This window comes from Procambarus clarkii, chromosome 57, assembly GCF_040958095.1.
Source record: "Procambarus clarkii isolate CNS0578487 chromosome 57, FALCON_Pclarkii_2.0, whole genome shotgun sequence".
NCBI lineage: Eukaryota > Metazoa > Arthropoda > Malacostraca > Decapoda > Cambaridae > Procambarus > Procambarus clarkii.
In genome coordinates, this window is record NC_091206.1 from 16,069,937 (window position 1) to 16,095,014 (window position 25,078).

At 46.0% G+C, this 25,078-nt stretch overlaps 1 protein-coding gene across 1 annotated transcript in view; it reads left to right on the forward strand.

Annotated features, from left to right (window-relative positions):
- Positions 1–2,451: 2,451 nt before the first annotated feature.
- The window catches only part of LOC123744940 (mucin-2), a 77,151-nt gene continuing 54,524 nt past the window's right edge, over positions 2,452–25,078 (forward strand). Inside the window, exons 1-2 of the mRNA XM_069306330.1 lie at positions 2,452–2,489; positions 5,799–6,257. Coding sequence (XP_069162431.1) covers positions 6,206–6,257 — 52 coding nt within the window. The 5' untranslated portion in view covers positions 2,452–2,489; positions 5,799–6,205. The remainder of the gene's footprint in view (positions 2,490–5,798; positions 6,258–25,078) is intronic.

Genomic DNA, 25,078 nt, shown 5'->3' on the forward strand with positions numbered 1-25,078 from the left:
TCATTCAATTCGTGCTCTATTATTGATCATGTGACTGTAGAATTGCTCCCGCAGAAATACTACTATTTCTGATGCTTGACTAATTCAATATTCAATCACATACAAGTAATAATCACCAGAATACTACCAGACTCGGCGTCCTACTATACTCTGTATAGTAGGATGTCTATATCTATATAGACATCGACTTGAGAATGGTCCAGGACGGACCGAAACGTCGTCGTCGTCCCTTCACTTTCTAGTGTGTGTGGTCTGGTCAACATATTTCAGCCACGTTATTGTGACTCCTCGTCTGCATATATCTATATCTATAGAATCTATATCCTACTTTTCACCTTAAAAATATATTATAATCTACAAATCTGAATGTGGAGATAAATTAAATAGGTGAATTAATTAATAAATAATAAGTAAATTAAATAAATAAATTCTGACAGGTGCACGACCATGGAGCTGACTGTCAACATGACGTGACATGACCCGGTCAAGAAGCATGACGGAAACGAGATATTATGTAATGTTTGTCACCAGTAGGAGCCGGTCGGCCGAGCGGACAGCACGCTGGACTTGTGATCCTGTGGTCCCGGGGTCGATCCCAGGCGCCGGCGAGAAACAATAGCCAGAGTTTCTTTCACCCTATGCCCCTGTTACCTAGCAGTAAAATAGATACCTGGGTGTTAGTCACGGGCTGCTTCCTGGGGGTGGAGGCCTGGTCGAGGACAGGGCCGCGGGGACACTAAAGCCCCGAAATCATCTCAAGATAACCTCAAGATAGTCACCTTGTCACTACGGAACAGCTGGCCAGCAGTCTTCTAGGTATTCAGTACAGGCAACTCTGTATGCCTGAACTCATCATCACAATATCCACTACAATTAGATAAGATAACTCAACCCGAGCAAAATCAGTGCATAACGAAGCTACAATATACTGTATTCCGTCCCACCAGCACAATACAACAGCTTATCCTTCCAGACAGGTAGTACATACAGTGTACATGTACTATATATGACGTAAGTGCCAGTAACAGTAGCATTTCGAACATCATTTCCCAGGGAAAAGACAGAGGAACGAGGGGGCGACGCTGGTGGAAAAGGGGACGACTTATGTGGAAAGGGACCACACTGGTGGAAGAGTGGGTGGAAGACACGTGTCATTAGAACAAAATGCTCGATGTAAATACCCTGGGGACACTATCTTGAAGGCGGGGCTAGAGAGCTAGAGCTCGGTCCTCGTAGATGCAACTTGGCAGAAACATAAATTCCAACTTTCAGCTCTGAATGTGATGATTTTAGAGCTGAAAGTTTTGCCTACCAGTTAATCTACCCACCAGTTCACTTGCCCACCAGTTCACTTGCCCACCAGTTCACTTACCCACCAGTTCACTTGCCCACCAGTTCACCTGTCCACCAGTTCACTTACCCACCAGTTCACCTGCCCACCAGTTCACTTACCCACCAGTTCACTTGCCCACCAGTTCACCTGTCCACCAGTTCACTTACCCACCAGTTCACCTGCCCACCAGTTCACTTGCCCACCAGTTCACTTGCCCACCAGTTCACCTACCCACCAGTTCACCTACCCACCAGTTCACCTGCCCACCAGTTCACCTGCCCACCAGTTCACCTGCCCACCAGTTCACCTACCCACCAGTTCACCTGCCCACCAGTTCACCTGCCCACCAGTTCACCTACCCACCAGTTCACCTGCCCACCAGTTCACCTGTCCACCAGTTCACTTACCCACCAGTTCACCTGCCCACCAGTTCACCTGCCCACCAGTTCACCTACCCACCAGTTCACCTGCCCACCAGTTCACCTACCCACCAGTTCACCTGCCCACCAGTTCACCTGCCCACCAGTTCACCTGCCCACCAGTTCACCTGCCCACCAGTTAACTTGCCCACCAGTTCACTTACCCACCAGTTCACTTGCCCACCAGTTCACCTGCCCACCAGTTCACCTGCCCACCAGTTCACCTACCCACCAGTTCACCTGCCCACCAGTTCACCTGCCCACCAGTTCACCTGCCCACCAGTTCACCTGCCCACCAGTTCACTTGCCCAGTAGCAACGGTATTAATGAATATAATTGGCCAATCGTAAACTCCTGAGATTGTCTGGAGCCAGTATTCAAGATCCTTTCTTGAATACTGCATTCAGTATCCCTTCAAGCAGGTCCACGTTCAATCCCCGACCGTCCAAGTGGTTGGGCACCATTCCTTTCCTCCCGTTCCATCCCAAATCCTTATCCTGACCCCTTCCAAGTGGTTCCATTCCAAATCCTTATCCTGACCGTTTCCAATATAGCCGTAATGGCTTGGCGCTTTCCCCCTGATAGTTCCCTAATCTGCAAGGTAGGCCAAGCACCTCTTGTCCTCTCAGCCAATCACGACAGATATCCATGTGACGTCACCAGCCGCGGCTATATAAGCTGGGTCCGGCTGGCCCTTTCATCCATTCGCATAATCACGCGCGCTTGGGACGCTGAAGGTGACGGCGCGAAGCTCTCGGTGTTACGGCGCAAGACAGGCTCTGAAAAAACCTGTCCTTTGGCCACCTTTGTGACCTAGAGTGGAAACTGAAACGCTTAAACCCGTTTGAAACGTGTTGAACTCGCCCTACTTGTTTTATATGAGAGGAAACACAAGGGGGAAATTAAGATACTTTTGTGCAAGTGATTTCAACGCGCTTAAATACCGAGCTTGGGCAGTGGGACTATGTACTCACCTGATGTGTAGCTCTGGGTGAATCTGTGTCTTGCCACACACAGGTGTTGGATATATTGTGTATCACAGGTGTTGGATATATTGTGTATCACAGGTGTTGGATATACTGTGTATCACAGGTGTTGTGTTTAAGATCCGTCTCGCTGGCTTATGGGGCTGGTATATTATTGTGTGTGTTTGTCAGTAGGGAATTCTGTGAACGTTGGACACTAGACTGTCTAAGGGGCGTACATCAGACGGTCTAAGGGACGTACATCAGACGGTCCAGAGGACGTACACCAGACAGTCCAGGGGGCGTACATCAGACGGTCCAAGGGGCGTACATCAGACGGTCCAAGGGGCGTACATCAGACGGTCCAGGGGGCGTACATCAGACGGTCCAGGGGGCGTACATCAGACGGTCCAGGGGACGTACACCAGACGGTCCAGGGGGCGTACATCAGACGGTCCAGGGGGCGTACATCAGACGGTCCAGGGGGCGTACATCAGACGGTCCAGGGGGCGTACATCAGACGGTCCAGGGGGCGTACATCAGACGGTCCAGGGGACGTACATCAGACGGTCCAGGAGACGTACACCAGACGGTCTAAGGGGACGTACATGAGAGAGAGAGAGAGAGAGAGAGAGAGAGAGAGAGAGAGAGAGAGAGAGAGAGAGAGAGAGAGAGAGAGAGAGAGAGAGAGAGAGAGAGAGGTGTGAAGTAACACAGAGGAAGAGGAGTGGCTGGGAAGGGTGTGCTCTTTGTGAAGTGTGGGATGGTGCATGATTATGGGCCTGTGTATGACCGCTGCGTTAAAAGAAACTGATATATGTTTCGTAAACTTGTAAAAGGTCGGTATACACAACTTGTACACTGTGAAAGAGATTGTATATTGATAGTATTTCTCAGGGCATTTAAGAGGAACACTATACTACACGGGGTTTGCTGTAGGATCTATGAATTTCAGATGGATTAGTGTATGATCTGTGTACACACACACACACACACACACACACACACACACACACACACACACACACACACACACACACACACACACACATACACACACACACACACACACACATACAGGCGGGACTAAAGAGCCAAAGCTCAACCCCCGCAAGCACAACTAGGTCAGTACCCACACTCCAGTTCAGGAATCTGTACAACAGTTGATTCATAGTTGAGAGGCGGGACCAAAGAGCCGAATCTCAACACCCGCAAGAACAACAGGGTGAGTACACACACACGAACCCTCTTCAGGTGGTGCTGTAAGCTGTGGTGTCAGTGATGCTGTAAGCTGTGGTGTCAGTGATGCTGTAAGCTGTGGTGTCAGTGGTGCTGTAAGCTGTGGTGTCAGTGATGCTGTAAGCTGTGGTGTCAGTGATGCTGTAAGCAGTTGTCATATAAACATTACTGTTGATGGTAATATTAGGGCTAGTGTCTACTTGTGTTGTCAATAACATTTGCAGTAGCTTTACCAGTGATGTGTCAGCGGTGGTGTCAGCAGTGATATTAGTGGCAGAGTCAGCTGTAATATTAGCGGTGGTGTCAGTAGGGGTCATTAGTGCCGGCGTCAGCTGTAATGTCAGCGGTGGTGTCACGGGAGAGATTGCAGAAGTAACAGTAAACTTGAGGGGCCGTGGCCATTATCGCGCCGTCATGAATACATTGCTCAAGCTGGGCGCATGTGGACCACATCCTTCTCACAAGCTGGTTTGGAACGCTGTGCTTGGTGCTTCGTGGGACTGAGGGACTTAGTCTTCGCTCTTGATTAACGAACAAGTGCTTGATTGTATTGCTTGAAGCTTGAAATCTCTTAGATCCTGAGAGGATGTAACCACAGACTAAGGTAAAGCTCATTGTCACCTATTGCAAGGTAAAGGTAGGAGAGGGAGAGGGGTGGAAACATAAAAATGTAAATAATATTTCCAGCAGCTCCAACGCGCCAAAAAAGTTGCCGCCGTCGACGAAAGAAAACGAGATTCCCGAGCGACCTTGAGAACGGGGCACTAAAGACAGGAGACGCCAGTCTATCGTAACAATTTGCAGCATCGTGGGACTACCGTCTGCTCCCACAGCCCGGCGCTTGGTCACTGGAGTAGCCGCTCCTGCGACACCAATCACTCATCCGGAATAAATTATATATGTGGCGTCACGAAACATAAGGGGGGAAGGGAGGAATATTTTGTGAGGGAAATGGTGTAATAGCTACCACGTTTCACTCTAATTGCTGTCGACTTCTCGACGATCTCACTGTCAAGTTTATGGTTGTGTTTAGTGTTAAAGGTAGAGAGACTTGAGTATCTCAGGTGGGAAGGGTTGTTGTGTCGCCGGGAGATGACTTGGGTGGCGTAATGTGGCGTGGAATAGGACCGTTGAGACGTGGTGGTGTAACGAAGGTGTTACTAAAGCAGCAGCAGCCGGTAGCCTCATTCCGGCACGCGACCTGCTCCGCCCTAGACTTCCTCTGAGGTTTACCACATACACAGTTCGCTGTACTGTTGCATCTTCTCTGTGGATCTACAGACAATTTGTAGGGTGTTTAGGTTAACTGGCTTTCCTTTGATTTACAATTATATTAAAAATATAAATTTCAATTTAGGTCTTAAAGAGTTAAAAATGGTAATTTTTAACTTTCCTAAAAACTAGGATACCCGGAATTTGTTGTCTGGTTCAGATCTCGCTGATAGCAGATTGTTACCATGCGGCAGAAAAGGGCCTGGTTATCTTGAGATGATTTCGGGGTTTAGTGTCCCCGCGGCCCGGTCTTCGACCAGGCCTCCACCCCCAGGAAGCAGCCCGTGACAGCTGACTAACACCCAGGTACCTATTTTACTGCTCGGTAACAGGAGCATAGGGTGAAAGAAACTCTGCCCGTTGTTTCTCGCCGGCGCCTGGGATCGAACCCGGGACCACAGGATCACAAGTCCAGCGTGCTGTCCACTCGGCCGACCGGCTCCCTCTTCCCTCTATACACAACTGGACGTATGTTTATTCTGTACTTCAACAGCTGACCAAAATGTTTGAGAGGTGTGTGTTTAAGCGTCGCTGTCGGACGTCCCAGTAAAATATTCATTACCTTTCCAGGGGAAATACAAGACATGATTAGTGTACATGCTCCAGACCGCTCCTGGAGCCTCGCTGGAAGTGCTGTTAAGTTCTAGATATATTTACATATCGCTTGGACACACAAACAACCGTGTATTTATCTTCCGAACGACCTTGTGCGAAAATGGCAGTGGTGTAGTTCCTTGTGGCATCTTAATGCCAGGTCAAACACATTTGTGTGTTTATGAACCTACGAAACTTTGCATCGCAGCCAAACGAAACATTACAAATATTGGAACAGCAAGGAAAAAAAATAGCAATCTAGAACAAAGATAAAATAAAAACAGCAACTTATCAATAAGTGTGGTGACTACAGCATGTGTAACGGGATCGAACCCCAGCGCTTCTGAGTGGACCTCCGGTGGAACAGCATCCTACCCGACACCATGAAGGCGATCCCTTACACCCCGATGCTCCTGATCCTCCTCCTTCTACGAGGTAAGTCGTCTCCATATTCTCTTTTGTTTCTAACAGACGAAGAAGGAACCACTTCTTATTATTTTCTGGTGAAGGTGGGGAAGGTAGTGGATTCCTTGTAGACCTTTCGTGTATGGGTCAATAGGCCTTCTGCAGTTTCTTTCATTCTTATTATGGTTACAATTATAATGTGTTGTTTTAAAATATATTAATTCACGTCACACGTTCTAGCCTGCCCACACCCGCAGTTACTTCTCCACACCTGCAGTTACTCCCCCACACCCGCAGTTACTCCCCACACCTGCAGTTACTCCCCCACACCCCCATGCCCCACACCCACTCACCTAAGGCAAGACAACCGTAGATATATGTAAACATCTTCATGTTCCGTGTTCCATGGCTGGAGTGCTTTATACGGCTTTCTCTTATGAAATAGTTTTCATTTCTTTTTTCAATACGCCCTTCAAGAAAAGTAGAGTCGAGATGCGCAGTCTGCTGGTGAAGCGGCCTTAGATGTTGAGTTTTTGTGATGTAAACCTTGGAGAAGGAATGCCTCAGAGTCGGCCTTGAAACTTAATGACTACGGCATTGGAGACCTCTATTGTCACCTGTACACTACCTCACCTGTACACTGCCTCACCTGTACACAGGGTCACCTGTACACTGTCTCACCTGTACACTGCCTCACCTGTACACTGCCTCACCTGTACACTGCCTCACCTGTACACTGCCTCACCTGTACACTGCCTCACCTGTACACTGCCTCACCTGTACACAGGGTCACCTGTACACAGGGTCACCTGTACACTACCTCACCTGTACTAATGTGCATATCCTCACTTTATATCCCTTCATGTAGCGACTATTGTATGAGGTAGATGTAGTGATGTATGCGGTGCGAGCTGCCTACTGTATAATACATCAAGGTCAAACTAACACCACATGAATATATACACGTAGAAATCACAATAGCGTGATATATCAAATGAACAAATCCACAAGGGCCGTGATGGGGATTCGAACCTACGTCCGGGGTGATCCCAGATTAATGATGTTGGCTAAGGCGCGTCTGGGATCATCCTGGACTTAGGTTCGAACCCTCATCACGGCGCTTGTGGATGTGTTCAGTATATCTTGCTTGTGGTAGCCAATGTGTTATCCTACACCTCAAGATGTGATCCTGGATGACAGGAATGTAGGTGATTGACAGTTTTTTAGGAGATGAAAAAGAAGAACATGAGGAAGATGTGAGAGAAATTGGTGGATAAGGAAAGAAGGAGGAGGAAGAGGGGAATAAGGCGATGGTGGAGAAACTAGGAAATGGAAGAAAAGGTTTCGTGGCGATAGAAACGGAAGAGGAGAAGGGAAGTGGGTGTATAGTGGGGGAGTGGAAGAACTAGGCAACAGAGGGAGGGGAGATAAAGAAGGAGTAGGGGAAGACGATAATTACAGGAGCGGAGGAGTCGACGCCGAAGAGGTGGTGTTGATGAAAGAGGAAGTTGGCCAACGGGAGTGAAGTTGTGTTTCATAGCCAGTGGCAGCATCTTCCTCTCTCTCTCTCTCTCTCTCTCTCTCTCTCTCTCTCTCTCTCTCTCTCTCTCTCTCTCTCTCTCTCTCTCTCTCTCGCTCTCTCTCTCTCTCTCTCTCTCTCTCTCTCTCTCTCTCTCTCTCTCTCTCTCTCTCTCTCTCTCTCTCTCTCGCTCTCTCTCTCTCTCCCTCTCTCTCTCTCTCTCTCTCTCTCTCTCTCTCTCTCTCTCTCTCTCTCTCTCTCTCTCTCTCTCTCTCTCTCTCTCTCTCTTTCTTACCTACTTGCCCATACCCTCCACTTTCTGCCCTACTCTACCTACTTGCCCAAGCCCCACTTCCTACTCCTACCCCTACTCCTTGCCCATGTAGGGGTAGGAAGTAACGTGGTACTCTCTACCACGCCACTCTTTCCTCACCCACACACACACCCACACACACACACACCCACACCCACACACACACACACACCCACACACACACACACACACACACACACACACACACACACACACACACACACACAGACAATGGTAATCTGAGGAATGTTGTTATAGATTCAGCTACTCGGAACAAGTTCCAAGTAGCACGGGCTATATTGAGCCCGTAACTAACCTGGCACAGGAGCGGGGCAAGAAGCACGGGCTATGGTGAGCCTGATCTGAGGAACACCTCTGGTGAGTCTACAAGCATCTCACCTGACCCCTATTAAGACAAACACCTTGATAATTCATTAACCAATTAACGATATTGGACGATTTACGGGCTATTCATGCCCGTGCCACCTCTTGGGTGGCTTAATCTTTATCAATCAATCAATCATTGCACGATGGAAGTGTTCTGTCTCAAGATATATGTGAGAGAGAGACTGCAGGTGAATGAAGCGCGGCGCTAAGATTCATTACAGATTTACAACGTCCACTAACGAAACCTTTACATCTCTCCTAGGCTTAGTCTGCATTTATTAATCCGTTATTATGAGACCTGATGAGCTGCGAGGTTGTCCACATCACATGAGGTCCAGAACGACCTCGGTGCGTTTGGAGAGTTCGTAAATCAATAGAAATTAAGGGAAGGAAAGGTATACAGGTTTCGTAAGGGAACACGTAAAGTCTGATGAATCCTGGGGGTGCCTATCTAGGTCTAGCTAGAGACCACCAACTAGGTCAGTAATACAGCCAGCCGTCTAGGTGTATTATTGTATGACCTGCATCTAGACTAGTCAGCCCTGAAAACACCTGACCAGACAACCAATAGTATACACTGTTGTATGTATGTATGTATGTGTATGAAGTATATGTGGAAGCTGATCAGAATTACATTTCACCTTTGTAAATGCACATTAATGACACTATGTAAAAGACACATCAAACACTTTCTGTAGGGCAGACGTAACTCTGGGTATCTATTTATTTAAGTCTGTAGGTTAGATTAGCATTTTAAAAGCACTACAATCATCTTCTGTGGTTAATTGTTCAATAAACTCTTGAACTATATGTTTAACACATCTCTCACCCTGTCCATGGAGGACAGAATAAAATATATATATATGCTGGTTAGCATAGTAAATGTCTGGCCACGTCTGTGGTAGAAAATAATAATAATACAAAAAACTAAGATGTATATCCACACTCCCCAGGATGTATACCCCGTGTTCCATAAGATGTATACTTAGTGTATACACACTCAGGGAACGACCAGGGACATGTGAACCACAAACAATGTTGTTGTTGTTATAGATTCAGCTACTCGGAACAAGTTCCAAGTAGCACGGGCTATGGTGAGCCCGAAGTGGACTTACCTGGCACAGGAGCGGGGCTGTCACCACAAAACAACTAAACACGCACAATTATGGAACCAATATCCGTAAACAATGGCTAACGAGAAGCATCTCAGCCAATAATTATCTCTTATACCTAACCCATCCCTAACCTGTTAAGGAGAACATCTCAGAAAATGGGAAGACGAGGCGGTCAGTGATTGCTTACGGTTCATTGAGTAAATTTCTTATTATGTTCTGACATGTTATAGAGAAGTGTTCACGAAATATAGATAAAAATGTTATGAAAGTGAAGAGGATATAATTCAGAGAAGCAGAAGACAATGTTTACCAGAGAAGACAAAACATATCGACGGAGTGGAGACAAAGAATGGCCGGTCTGGGGGGGGGGGAGGGGTGGAAGACAAAAACTGGACCTCAAGTTGTTCTCTAGTACTCCCTGCCCAGACCCACCCACCCCTGGTGCTGGCCCATCTGGCCCACCTGGCCCATTTGGCCCGCCTGGCCCACTCTAGCGTGGCTCTACACGTCGTCCTCCACTGGTCATGCTCCACAAATATTACTGCAGCTCACTAGTACACAAGTGTCCCGGCTACTGTACAAGGGGAGAGTGGTAGTGGTGATGGTGGTAGTGAAAGTTGCCACCATCCTCCCCCTGGGTCGTCACCATCTTTCCCAACACCCTGACACACTCACCCCCCCTCACCACACCCTGACTCACTCACCCTTCACCACACCCTGACACCCTCACCCCTCACTCCTCCCCCCACCCCCCCCCCCCCTACACAAGGCGCAACATATTTGTTCTGATAGACAGAAGCGCCAGTCTCTGGCTATTCATCCACCATTCTCTCTACCCTTCTATCCTTTATCACGCGCCCCTATTCCCCACAACAACTCATTCCTTTCCCTCCTAGGTATCCGCCACCTCTCTTGCTCAGCCACCATCTGATACACAATACCATCTTGAGGTTATTTTGAGATTATTTCGGGGCTTTTAGTGTCCCCGCGGCCCGGTCCTGGACCAGGCCTCCACCCCCAGGAAGCAGCCCGTGACAGCTGACTAACACCCAGGTACCTATTTTACTGCTAGGTAACAGGGGCATAGGGTGAAAGAAACTCTGCCCATTGTTTCTCGCCGGCGCCTGGGATCGAACCCAGGACCACAGGATCACAAGTCCTGTCGGCCGACCGGCTCCCATTAAACTAACACAAACATAAATGTTTCATATTTTGTGTCTCTCCCTTTTATCCTGTCCCAGAGCCACTGATCTAGTCACTTTGGGCATGTTGAGTCACATGTTTACACCAACGACTGTAGATATGTGTGTCTACAGTCATATGTGTGTCTACAGTCATATGTGTGCGTCAGTGTTGGCAGCTCACAGGACACAGTAGGCAGGGGCCTAGCGGGGCCGTGGCTAAGGACTTGTGAACTGGTCGGTAGAGCGACGCTCTCGCTTCTGGCAGGGAGCAGCGTTCGATTCCCGATGGTCCAAGTGATTTGGGCACTGTTCCTTCACTCTGTCCTCATATCCAAGTTCTTTGTCCTCATATCCTAGCCTCTTGTTCCCATATCCCAGCTCTTTGTCCTCATATCCCAGCTTCTTGTCCTCATATCTCAGCTCTTTGTCCTCATATCCCAGCTCCTTGTCCTCATATCCCAGCTCCTTGTCCTCATAGCCCAGCTCCTTGTCCTCATAGCCCAGCTCCTTGTCCTCATATCCCAGCTCCTTGTCCTCATATCCCAGCTCCTTGTCCTCATAGCCTAGCTCCTTGTCCCCTGGTGTGGTCAATGGTACCGCGAGTGATTCTCTGAGGTCCTTGAACTTGCAGAGGACCTAATTATATATTCCACACGCTTCTCGCAACGTCGCTTTATCGTCCAGTATCGCCATCACGGCCGCCAGCACTACCAGCACCACCACCACTACCACAACCACCACCACCACCCCCACCTCCACCACCACTACCACCATCATCACCGCCGGTAGCACCTCCGCAATAATTTATTTCAGTCCACCGACAGTTTTTCTCACGGAATTTCCATTCTGCATCTTAGCATCTCCCTTCCCATATCCAGATTATATTTCCCGTGCCCTTTCCACCTTTCCCACATACATATATTTCTCTCCACCTATATTCCTTCTCTATTGCCGTCTCTGCCATAGTTATTTCCTCTCACAACACCTCACCTCTCTCTCTCTCTCTCTCTCTCTCTCTCTCTCTCTCTCTCTCTCTCTCTCTCTCTCTCTCTCTCTCTCTCTCTCTCTCTCTCTCTCTCTCTCTCGCTCGTCTCTCCTCTTCCTGTGCCATTGTTTCCACACAGTTTCCTCCGTTCCTGTGGTCAATTACCGCGCACCTAAATACTGAAGACGCGTATTTGCTTAGGCCAAACAATCATACCGCGCAACGCACGGGTTAAGATACCTTTTACATCTTCATATGTGGGTGTGTATGTGTATGCATATGTTAGTAGGTGTGTGAACGTGTGTTTTGATACAGTTCTCTATGTAAGCTATGTCAGTTATGCTGAAGTCGCCCTGAATACCAGTTTGGTTATGGCGCTGGGCTCCTGGCATATATTACAATTTAAAAACTAAAAAGAGAAAGGGAAAGGATGCATAGAAATGTTGTAAATGTTACTACTGTTATTGTAAATGATGCTGCAGTACTGCAAATGATGCTGCAATGTTGAAAAAGATGCTGAAATGTTGCAAATGATGCTGCGATCGTTGTAATGTTGTGAGTGATGTAAATGATGCTGTGATCACTGTAAATGATGTTAAGATTATTGTAAATCATGCTACAGCCGTTGTAAATGACACGATTGTTGTAAACTAAGCTACGATTGCTGTAAATGATGGTACGATTGTTGTAAATTATCCTACACTCGTAGTGAATGCTGCTAGGAGTGTTGTAAATGATGCTAGGAGTGTTGTAAATGATGCTCCATCGTAGTAAATAAACACAGTAACGGAAGCGGAACCGAACACAGCGATTACCATTAAAACGTGAGTGATTAGGACGAGGCCAACCACAGCACTTAAGACAACACTTAAGACACCAGCTGCTCCACAGCCTCCATGTTGGGGTTAAAGTGCATGAGCAACGGTTGTGCATACTATCTCCAGGCCAGGCTCGTTAAAGCAGCGGCCCACCCACCCAAGACGCATTCATCAATTTAAACGTATTGTGGATTAAAAATAGGGTTATTCTCATTTATATAATAATATTAAAATATATTATAGTTCTGTGTATAGTTAGGGTTAGGTTATGTTAGGGGTTTAGGTTCTGTTGGGGATTATTATTCGTATTTTAAGTACGTGGGTAAAGCATTTACAGCGTTGTGGTTCGAACAGAGTTGCCAGCGAAACACTGTTCGAAAAAAAGTCCGAAAGTTATCCGGTGTGAGTCGCAGCTCGTCCTCATCAACAAAGACCACAAGCTCGTTAATCCGGCCGCCAAACCCCGGGTTTATGAATGATAAACGGTTCACACACGACTCACAACTGATGACGTTCCAACATTTCTCGAACAGTGCTTCACTAGCGACCTCTGTTCGAACCACAACGCTGTAAATGCTTCACCCACGTCTTCCAAACACAAATAATCGCCAACAGAACCTAAACACCAAAGCCTAACTATACATAGAACTTTAAAATATAATAATATTAATATATAAATGAGAACAACCCCAAGTTTTAATACACAAATGCGTCTTGTGTGGAAGGGCCGCAACTTTAACGAGCTTGGCCTGGAGACACGTCGGGCAAAAATGCATCGATCTTAGTCATGGTGTTACAAATATACACTCCTCCGGTCACACTGGTACCATGGTAGCACACACACTACCATGGTACTGGAGGCGTACCATGGTAGTGCCACTATTGCCACATGGTACACCCGGGGCACGGTTCCTCAAGTAAATATGTGTTAAGTGATGGCATTGTGCGTGCCTGAGGCGTGATATTTAGCTGGATAGAGAGGGAAGGAGATGGCTTGCGAGGGGGGAGGGACGTCAGAGAGAGAGAGAGAGAGAGAGAGAGAGAGAGAGAGAGAGAGAGAGAGAGAGAGAGAGAGAGAGAGAGAGAGAGAGAGAGGGATAGAGAGAGAGAGAGAGAGAGAGAGAGAGAGAGAGAGAGAGAGAGAGAGAGAGAGAGAGAGAGAGAGAGAGAGAGAGAGAGAGAGAGAGAGAGAGAGGGAGAGAGAGAGAGAGAGAGAGAGAGAGAGAGAGAGAGAGAGAGAGAGAGAGAGAGAGAGAGAGAGAGAGAGAGAGAGAGAGAGGGAGGGAGAGAGAGAGAGAGAGAGAGAGAGAGAGAGAGAGAGAGAGAGAGAGAGAGAGAGAGAGAGAGAGAGAGAGAGAGAGAGAGAGAGAGAGAGAATGGTTGGTACATAGCGGTGACATTTCAGGGTGAGTGAGACCAACACGGAGCTGCTTGCTGAAGTGGGATCTGAACCAGGGCACCACCACGCCCCTCTGCCCGCCCTTGACGGTGAGGGAGGGTGTGGTCGTGGCTGGTGTGGTGGTGACGAGTGTGGATGGTGTGGTTGTGGTAGTAGTAGTGGTTGTAGTAGTGGTAGTAGTAGTAGTTCAACAATCATCGATAATATCTTTACATATATTAAACAGTTTACAAACTTTGAAACTTTACAAACTAAGTTATTACACCAACCCCCAACCTATTGTGCTTCTGAGCTCATAACCAGTTAAAAATAAATGTAAACAAAACCACCACCATGATCGAGGGAAGATGTACAGGTTTCGTGTCTCCCGTGGCCGCGGGGCGACCCCTGATATCACAGAATAGTGCAGTCTTCTCTGCAACCCACCGCAAATATTGCCAGAGATTGCAAGGCGGCCTCACTCGTCGTGAGAGTGATTGAAACTAAAAATGTATATATATTTTTTTTCCGACTGTTCGTGGCATGTAAATATGGACCATCTGCAGGTTAAACATTTATATTGTGGCTCTTGAGGTAAGATGCTGATGATTAAGAAGTCTTGTAGATTGCCGTGACGTCTTGCAAAGATAATAATGATCTGATCTAGTGATGGGAGACTAGCACTAGGCTTCACATACTGATATATATATATATATATATATATATATATATATATATATATATATATAATATATATATATATATATATATATATATATATATATATATATATATATATATATATATATATATATATATATATATAAGGCCAAGATGAGAAATATTCCTTAACACTTCCTCAAACAAGATCATGGCTTTTTTTTTGTATAGCTTAGCTTTTGTCTGTAATTACTCGCTTATTTAAGCTATGTTTTTTATTTTGTTTTTACTTTAAAAGGATAATGTTTTTTCTAGCTTAGCTTTTGTTCACATTAACTCAACTGTTTAAGCGTTTTTTTTTTTTAACCAGGGCATGTATTTTTTTAACATACTTTTATTCGCATTAACTCGACTGTTTTAGGCTATTTTATATATATTTTTTTTTGTAATCACTTTTGCGTTAAATGACGTAGTGAAGGGGACGATGAACAAGAAGCAGTGTTGCCAGCACCGATACGTAGTTCACTAGTAATCAAGGCCAAGTAACCTTCTCTGGCCTATATTTTTTGTGCGGTGGTAACACTTCTTTAGTCTGATTATTGCGTTAATATGTTGTTTGGTAGAGCGGGGGGGGGGGGGGGCAGACAGTGGTGTAGGGGGGGGGGGGGGGGGGTGGAGGGCAGACAGCGTCTGAATGACTAGGTGAGAGATGGCACTGTGCCACCCAGAACACCGTGATGGCACTGAATACAGGGCTGGTTCTTGAGTCTTGCTTTATACGGGTTTCCGACAGATAGACAGATAGCGGGGCAGGCAGGCAGACAGAAACGCATATCATATCTCTCTCTCTCTCTCTCTCTCTCTCTCTCTCTCTCTCTCTCTCTCTCTCTCTCTCTCTCTCTCTCTCTCTCTCTCTCTCTCTCTCTCACTAACTATATAAGTACATTAGCATAAAAAATAGAGAGGTGTCATTGGCGGTATAAAAAGAGGAACAATGTAGGCCGGTAAGAGAGTGCGCGCTCACTTCCCGCCCTTTTCCTCGGCCCCGTCACCGCGCCTCCCGCTCACCCAAAACACACAAAGTCCGCGACCCTCAGACTCCACCAGCACGCCCCCACAGATGTGCACGAGGAAGCCCCACAGAGGTGCACCAGGAAGCCCCACAGAGGTGCACCAGGAAGCCCCACAGAGGTGCACCAGGAAGCCCCACAGAGGTGCACCAGGAAGCCCCACAGAGGTGCACGAGGAAGCCCCATAGAGGTGCACCAGGAAGCCCCACAGAGGTGCACGAGGAAGCCCCACAGAGGTGCACCAGGAAGCCCCACAGATGTGCACGAGGAAGCCCCACAGAGGTGCACCAGGAAGCCCCACAGATGTGCACGAGGAAGCCCCACAAAGATCCACAAGGCCATTTACCTTACAAATTTGGGTGAGGCCTTCAACTTTAGATAGACCTAGACAGACAGACAGACAGACAGACAGACAGACAGACAGACAGACATTCTCTCTATTTAGTCTTTACTGCTTAATAAGAAAATAAAACAATAAAATTAAATAAAAAATACATGAATTTAAAAAAACTAAAACTAAAATGCATTTTTATTATTTTTGTTATTGCTTTTTTATCGTAATGTTTACATATGAGTGTGTTAATAAATTAGTATTAGAATCAGGTTCCTTTTGGGCCACCCTGTACTGCTCCCTAACCTTTCCACCGCCACTAATTTAAACTATAAAACCCCCTCACAAGTTAGAGGGTCTACAGGGTGGCATTTGAGACGACCTTGGATAGGTACTGCATCCGCCCCCCCCCCTCCCACACACGCACAACATCCCCCCACACACACACACACGCACAACATCCCCCCCCCACACACACACACGCACAACATCCCCCCCCCACACACACACGCACAACATCCCCCCCCCCCCCCACACACACACTGCCTCCTCTAGTCCTTCTGTTCCTTCACTGATTCTACCTTTTACTGCTTCTCTTATCCTTCCTCTACCTCTTATTCTCTCCATTTGTCCCCTTCCACTGCCTCGTCTTCTCCATGCTTTCCCTTTCATTCTTCCTCCATTTATTCCTTCAATTCGCCCCTCTGTGTCCCCCTCCCTTCATCAACCCTAATCAGTTCCCCCTTTCCCTTCTCCCATCTCTTCCAGTGTCCCTCCCAACCTCATTTCCTGATTATGGCGAATATGTTTGCCATAGCTCCCAATATATCGCCATAACTCAGAACATTTTCACAGTCTTGGACAGGATATGACAGCAATCTTCACTCTCCAAGCAGCAGGCGAGTCCTTAGGTTTCAATCCTCTCTGTGTGAATGCATTTTCCAGCTTCCTCTCTGTAAGGTCCAAGTACATTCCGGCGGACTCTGGATCTTGTTCTAAGATTCGTGGTTATTCATTAATAATCTAAACGCCGCACATTACGTGAATAACACGTAATGTTATTCACTCTGAATATGACGATGCTGTTTTATACTGCTGTTCATTCTCCAGGTCTGATTCTTCTCATGGACCTTTCACTGATTCTTGCACTTTCTAGTTCGTTTTTCCTTCGATTTCAACTCATTCTCTGTTACGGTTTTAACTCGGTAAAATATACTTAAACATAAATATTGGTTTTCAACCCGTTCTCGCAAATTTAATAAGTCAATATTGGCTCATTAAATTTGCGAGAACGGGTTGTGGTTTTAGTGAATCAGAGTTTTTTAGTTTAGTTCATGCACCCCATACCCATGTTGTGGGCGGTAGTGGAAAGGGTTACAGAGGCACATAATGGGCTCAGGGGACTGAACCCCCACAATTCATTTAGCTAAACAAGTTACAATCGGAGTAAATCTTTTTCGTTATTGGTTCCTGTCAATGTTGACGCTTTCTCGAGTACGAAGCCTCGGCCTGGATGGGTTAGATGGGGGTCGAACTGGGGACGTCGGCGTCTGGTTAGGGTAATACACCAGTTCCAGGATGTTTGTCTGTTCGAAAGAACGGGCTTTGGTATATGGTATTTATATTAGCGGCTTTACTGTGTGTAACTACAAGCATATCCCGCCAAACACACACTGAAACTACGACGTTGGTACAACGTTTGAACACGTTTTAACACCTCCTAACCAGTTATAACAACTAATATAGCAAGTTGTAATAACGTTCTAATACGTCATAAACACGTTACGCCAAGATGTAACAACTTTATTACAAGTTGTAACAAACGGAAAATAGAGACAGTTAAGGTTTGTGTTTCCAGGCATAAGCTTAGTATAGTATTATTTTTTCTTTTGGTATTGTTAATGAATGTTGTGATAGTCATGATAATGATTCATGCCATGAATCATTGTATGAACTTTTTCATTATATTTACACCCCCTTCCATTTACACCCCCTTACATTTACACCCCCTTTCATTTACACCCCCTTTCATTTACACCCCCTTACATTTACACCCCCTTTCATTTACACCCCCTTACATTTACACCACCTTCCATTTACACCCCCTTTCATTTACACCCCCTTACATTTACACCACCTTCCATTTACACCCCCTTTCATTTACACCCCCTTACATTTACACCACCTTCCATTTACACCCCCTTACATTTACACCCCCTTTCATTTACACCCCCTTACATTTACACCACCTTCCATTTACACCCCCTTCCATTTACACCCCCTTACATTTACACCCCCTTCCATTTACACCCCCTTACATTTACACCCCCTTACATTTACACCACCTTCCATTTACACCCCCTTTCATTTACACCCCCTTACATTTACACCCCCTTCCATTTACACCACAGAAGAAATGGAGATTAATTTACGTCCCGTTTCAAACGCAATCATTACTTAAGGTAAATCCGGTTAATGGCAAACTTAGTTTAAAACCACACAATTGAATTGTTTCCCCCTAGAGCCATAACAAGCATCTCAGAGGCAGAAGTTTATAATCTTGAAACTTTACACAACAAGTCCCAACCAAAAAAGTTTCCCGCTTAATTATAAATGATCAATAGAAAAGCAATCAGGTAATAGCAACAAATGTAGGAGAAAACACTGTGTCATTATCTCTCGGGGTCATTCTCACCCTTCAACACAAGAGATCATTGTAAAACAGTAAGGAACGGAACATAACCATACCCTCAGAGACACAGAAACCATCTGAAACGATTGATAAAGATTAAGCCACCCAAGATACCATCTGAAACACACATGACTACTATATAGCACTAAGAAGGGGTCAGAATAAGAATTTGGGATGGGACGGGGGAAAGGAATGGTGCCCAACCACTTGGACGGTCGGGAAGTGAACGCCGACCTGCGTGAAGCGAGACCGTCGCTCTACCGTCCAGCCCAAGTGGTTAGACTGGAGTTGAGACGAGATATCTTGCAATATCTACATGGAATATACTCCGAAATCAGTATACTCCTTGACACTGTATACTCGAGACCAGACACACGTGGGAGCAGCACTCCAGACAAAGGTGACTGAAATCTGTATAAAACTGAAGTAAATAAAAAAAGTTAAATAACCCCTGAAACTAAAGATAATGACTATCTTTGCAGAAGCACTCTCTGCACTCTGCAATCTTGACACTCTAGGCTTTTCTGGCACTCTCAGCACTCTCTATACTCAGACAATATAAGATTTTCAAGATTACGAGAAGAGATTCTATATCTCATAACTGAGATATTGCAACAGGATAGCAGAAGTTAGATATAAGTTTCATAAACAAAGACATTAATTAGGGGGCTTTGCTGCACTGCAATAGGCAAAAACCTATTTGCATTATAATTGATGATGCCAGAGTTAGAGTTGCCCCAGAGAGAGAGGACACAGGTGAGAGCTGCAGGAGAAGAGGTCATGGCCTAAGAAGAGAAGTTTAAGGTGGAGTCGTCAGCATAAGATTGAAAATTATATGCTGCACTATATATAAACTCAGGCTCAAATTATATAGTATAATTGAAGCCTGAACATAGCCCAGGACCAAAACAACCTCTCAGTGTAAATAAATACTCCTAAGAATTGCTTAAGACTGTTCCTGGGGAAACTAATGGCTTACCTAACTAATTCGTCATTTGGGGAGCCGAGCGGCCGAGCGGACAGCACGCTGGACTTGTGATCCTGTGGTCCTGGGTTTACTATGATTCGATGCTATAAAGGTTCCATGCGGACTATCCTTTATATCTAGAGAATATTTATAATACGAACACAGTGTATATTCACCGAAAGGTATACCATATTTTCTCGGTGTATATATACACCGAGAGTATACTTTAGCCCTGGACTATATCCATGACTATAGTATACTTGCTGGTTGGTCAGTATATGCTATCATGACGGACTTAATAACATTCCCGCAGTTGATAGGCCTTAATTAAGTCCAACACCAAACCGAGAACCCAGAACAAGAGTGAGAGAGTGGAGAGATCTAGCTAGACTGAGAGAGAGGGTTATCTTGAGATGATTTCGGGGCTTTTTAGTGTCCCCGCGGCCCGGTCCTCGACCAGGCCTCCACTCCCAGGAAGCAGCCCGTGACAGCTGACTAACACCCAGGTACCTATTTTACTGCTAGGTAGCAGGGGCATAGGGTGAAAGAAACTCTGCCCATTGTTTCTCGCCGGCGCCTGGGATCGAACCTAGGACCACAGGATCACAAGTCCAGTGTGCTGTCCGCTCGGCTGAAACCAGAAGATCAAGAGCCATTGCAAAAAAAAAAAAAAAGGCGACCTGCACTGTCAAATGATGGGGCCCAAGAGCTGATACTTGCCCTGAGAGTGTATAGGTTAATTCACACAAATACACAGTAAGTCAAACAAAGGTCTACACTATCAACAAACTACACCTCTCGCTATCATGCATAAGGTAATTCACAACAAAACATACATACTTCCCAATTTCACTCTCAAATTATTCAACAACAGTCAAATACTCCCCAATTTTACTCTCAAATCAAAACAACAATCAAATCTTCCCCAATTTCACTCTCAAACCCTAACAACAATCAAATACTTCCCAATATCACTCTCAAATTATTTCAACAACAATCAAATACTCCCCAATTTCACTCTCAAATCAAAACAACAATCAAATACTCCCCAATTTCACTCTCAAATCAAAACAACAATCAAATACACCCCAATTTCAATCTCAGACTAAAGTTAACAGAACTTTTAAGGAGCTCGCTACAGTCTGAGCTCTGGGCCTCAGACAGCTCCTAAGAGAACACTTGTCCATTGCACCACCTCCTTGAGAGACGTGTTCTAGATTACCACAAGGTGGGGCTGGCCACCTGGGGCAGGTGGATGACCTTGGAGAGTCCTGGTAGGCGGGTGTGTGGGGGCTCCTCCTGGCTCCTGGCCCAGGAGTCAGGTGTGTGTGTGTGTGTGTGTGTGTGTGTGTGTGTGTGTGTGTGTGTGGGTGTGGGTGTGGGTGTGGGTGTGGGTGTAGGTGTAGGTGTGGGTGTGGGTGTGTGTGTGTGTGTGTGTGTGTGTGTGTGTGTGTGTGTGTGTGTGTGTGTGTGTGTGTGTGTGTGTGTGTGTGTGTGGTCACACTTGTGCTGCAGGTGTGGGAGTTCTTGTTGTGTTTTGGTGAAGGTGTGGGAGTGTGTTGTTGTTCTTGTTGTTGTTGGAGTGTGTGTTGTTACAGGTGTGGTGGTTCTAGTATTGTTACAGGTGTGTTCTAGCATGTTGTTACAGGTGTGGCAGTTCTAGCATGTTGTTACAGCTGTGGCAGTTCTAGCATGTTGTTACAGGTGTGGCAGTTCTAGCATGTTGTTACAGGTGTGGCATTTCTAGTATGCTGTAACACATGTGGGAGTCAAGGAGCAACAACAACAACAACAACATCGTGAAAAAGCACAAATTATAGGTTACAGTGATCCAGTGAACTGTGTATAATACTTCAACAAGAGTCTCGTGATAAGTGACATCTAAGGCCCCTGACCTTTGACCTTCAACACGAATTTACAGGTCAACGTCTGTGGATAGTGATCTGGAAGTTACTTATCTTAGTTACTAGCGTCTGGAGGTGCTCCTAGTAACTAGTTTCGGGCCCGTGAGAGGCTCCTAGTGACTGGATTTCCCAGGCTGAGAATAATTTAAAATACATCCACTCAATTGATGGGTTTTATCACCATTTATTAGTATATTAGTAGTATCTTATTAGATAATAATATTTTATTAGATATTAGTATAATGAATACACCCGCCTCTACGAAGCCCGGGTCCAGTCGTGTCTACCCACACCTTCCCTACACTAGTCATACATGTTGACCAAACCACACACTAGAAAGTGAAGGGACGACGACGTTTCGGTCCGTCCTGGACCATTCTCAAGTCGATTGTGACTTGCTCCATTCTCCACCACACTCCTCCAACACCTCTACACCTCCACCACACCATGTGCTCTCCAGCACCTCCCCTCTCCTTCTCCACATAGCCTCCTCCAACACCTCTAGCACTTCCCCAACGCCACCACCTCCAAACAAATAAAATATGATGTCAGGTAGGCCTACCCACGGCCCGTCCTACTAGCGAGAACATTATCCAGGACCAATCAACATCTCAGGACATTGTTAATGGTGGATAATGTCATCACGAATACCCACTCGATAGTCAGATTGGTGTTATTTCTCCAGGAGTGACTTTGGGGGTAGACAACTGGAGGTGGGGAGGGTAGGCCTGTAGGCCGAGCCTGTACACGCGACGCTGTCTAGGCCTACCCTGAGGTTCATGCTCCGACTCATACTTGAAGCAGGGAATAAGTCACAGTAACGTGGTTGATCGGAATTAACCTAACTCACACATATGAAAATTAGGACAAGTGACGACGTTCTGGACACAGAATGGACCGAAAATGTCATCACTTTCTTATTGTAATTTGTATAGGTTGTATATTCATGCTCAAATTAACACTTGTATGCTCATAATAGCTTGTACTTAAATGAAGTAACCTAGTATATGCAACTATTTATGCAGGCGATGAATCACAATAACGTGGCTGAAGTATGTTGACCAGACCACACACTAGAAGTTGAAGGGACGACAACTTCTAGTGTATCGTCCCTTCAACTTCTAGTGTGTGGTCTGGCCAACTGTTTATTTTGAGCCGCATTCTATACGGACGGTTACACACAAATGAATTCAAGGAAGAAATGCAGCCAGTCTGTTGAGCCATACTAGGCGGGTCCCGTTTACATCCGCCTCCTCTCACCCATCATCCTATCCAATCTATTCTTGAAACCTGCTGAACTGGTTGCCTCAATAATGCTTGCTGGCAGTCGCTTCCACTCACGTACAGCCTTGTTTCCCCAGACCAGTATCCCCCCCCCACGTTATCTTGAGGTTATCTTGAGATGATTTCGGGGCTTTAGTGTCCCCGCGGCCCGGTCCTCGACCAGGCCTCCACTCCCAGGAAGCAGCCCGTGACAGCTGACTAACACCCAGGTACCTATTTTACTGCTAGGTAACAGGGGCATAGGGTGAAAGAAGCTCTGCCCATTGTTTCTCGCCGGCGCCTGGGATCGAACCCAGGACCACAAGATCACAAGTCCAGCGTGCTGTCCGCTCGGCCGACCGGCTCCCATCACTTAAAACAGAAGTTATCTTACGACGTATATCCGTTGGTGCGGGTTCTGGCCCTGTTAATAATCTCCTTGGTGCAGACGATGAGTCACAATAACGAGGCTGAAGAAATGATGACCAAACCGCAACTCTGAAGATGGAGAAGCGACGACGTTTCGGTCTCTCCTGGACCATTATCAAGACACGACTTGAGAATGGTCCAGGACGGACCGAAACGTCGTCGCTTCTTCATCTGCCCTCGAGCGCAAACATGAGTCCAAAGTTGACACGCTAATTATAAGTGACTTCTTGTCATCCTTGACTGCCCTCAGCTCCCCAAGGCATAACTGTGAGGTGTTTGTGTCTGAAGCTAGACACAAATATAATCAAATAATCAATGATGGAGTCAGAGTTTGTCTCCTGATGATTCCTTCCCATATTGGTCTCCGAATGTATGATAGAACTGATGAGTTGGCCAAAACGTTTGCTCATGAAGAGGGAATTGATTACCATCTTGGACTACCTTTGAGCAGCCTGAGGGCAGTAATATTCCGGGAACATCAACACACTCTCGTAGACTTGAGGCAAAGTGAAATTCACACCAGTTCCTCCATCTATCATCATTCTATTATGCAGGAAGAACCGCACGTCTATGGGTCATCCAATAAGGTTAGCAGACTTCTAGATGTTACCACTGCTAGGCTTAGGCTGAGGGAGCCGGTCGGCCGAGCGGACAGCACGCTGGATTTGTGATCCTGTGGTCCTGGGTTCGATCCCAGGCGCCGGCGAGAAACAATGGGCAGAGTTTCTTTCACCCTATGCCCCTGTTACCTAGCAGTAAAATAGGTATCTGGGCGTTAGTCAGCTGTCACGGGCTGCTTCCTGGGGGTGGAGACCTGGTCGAGGACCGGGCCGCGGGGACACTAAAAAGTCCCGAAATCATCTCAAGATAACCTCAAGATAGGCTCGGGTACAAGTACCTCTGGGAGTTTGTAACATCTGCTGATGTAAATTTGACTAAATGTAAACTCTGTCAGCAGAACTATTCGCATACTTTGCGTCATTATATATTGGAATGTGAAAAATCATTCAGAGAAAATTCAGAGAAAACACTATTAATGTAGTCCAAGAAATGTGTAAGTACTTCATTCATAATGATGTACTGTCAGGAATCTTACCTAAGTATCCCAAATGTGCTTACTGTAGGCAATGCATGCACATGACTGTAAAGCTGCCGCCCAGTTGGGTGGGTGTGCAGCAAGACTAGTAACTGTGTGACTCATCATAGATGTAAAGTGCCTTGTATAGTGATTGATGTGAACCTCTTGTTGAACCACTTGTGATATAACAAGATTATTGCTATGTATATGCATTTGTGTACATGGATGTATATATATATGTACATGTATATGTAACATTAACAAGTGTGTAACTAGCTTCAAGAAATTGTCACTTGCTTAGCAAAACAAACTCTGGGGTTCAGTTCTTGAACCCATTATGTGCCTCTGTAACCCTTTCCACCGCCGCCCACAGGATGGGTATGAGGGTACTTAATAAAGAAAGTAATTGAATTGAATTACTTTCTCTATCTTCTGAGTTTTGGTTAGGTCATCATTCCCTTGTTTATGCCACTAACACCCCCTTGTAGACCTCTGCCATACCCCTCCCTTCCTTCCCCTCGTCCTCCGTCTGTCTACTGACAGCAGAGTAGACAGATTGACACTTCAATCTGTCTGTCATCATAGGAAACGTCCCTGATACTAGATATCATGTTCTCTAGAGCCTATGTTTGTAGTGTAAAAGGGCGGCTAGAACTGCATGGATGTTAGGACAAAAAAAAGGTACTTTTTAAGATTTGGTGTGACCAAAAAAGTATTTCTTAGAATATGCAGTAATAAGAAGTACCTCTTATTAAATA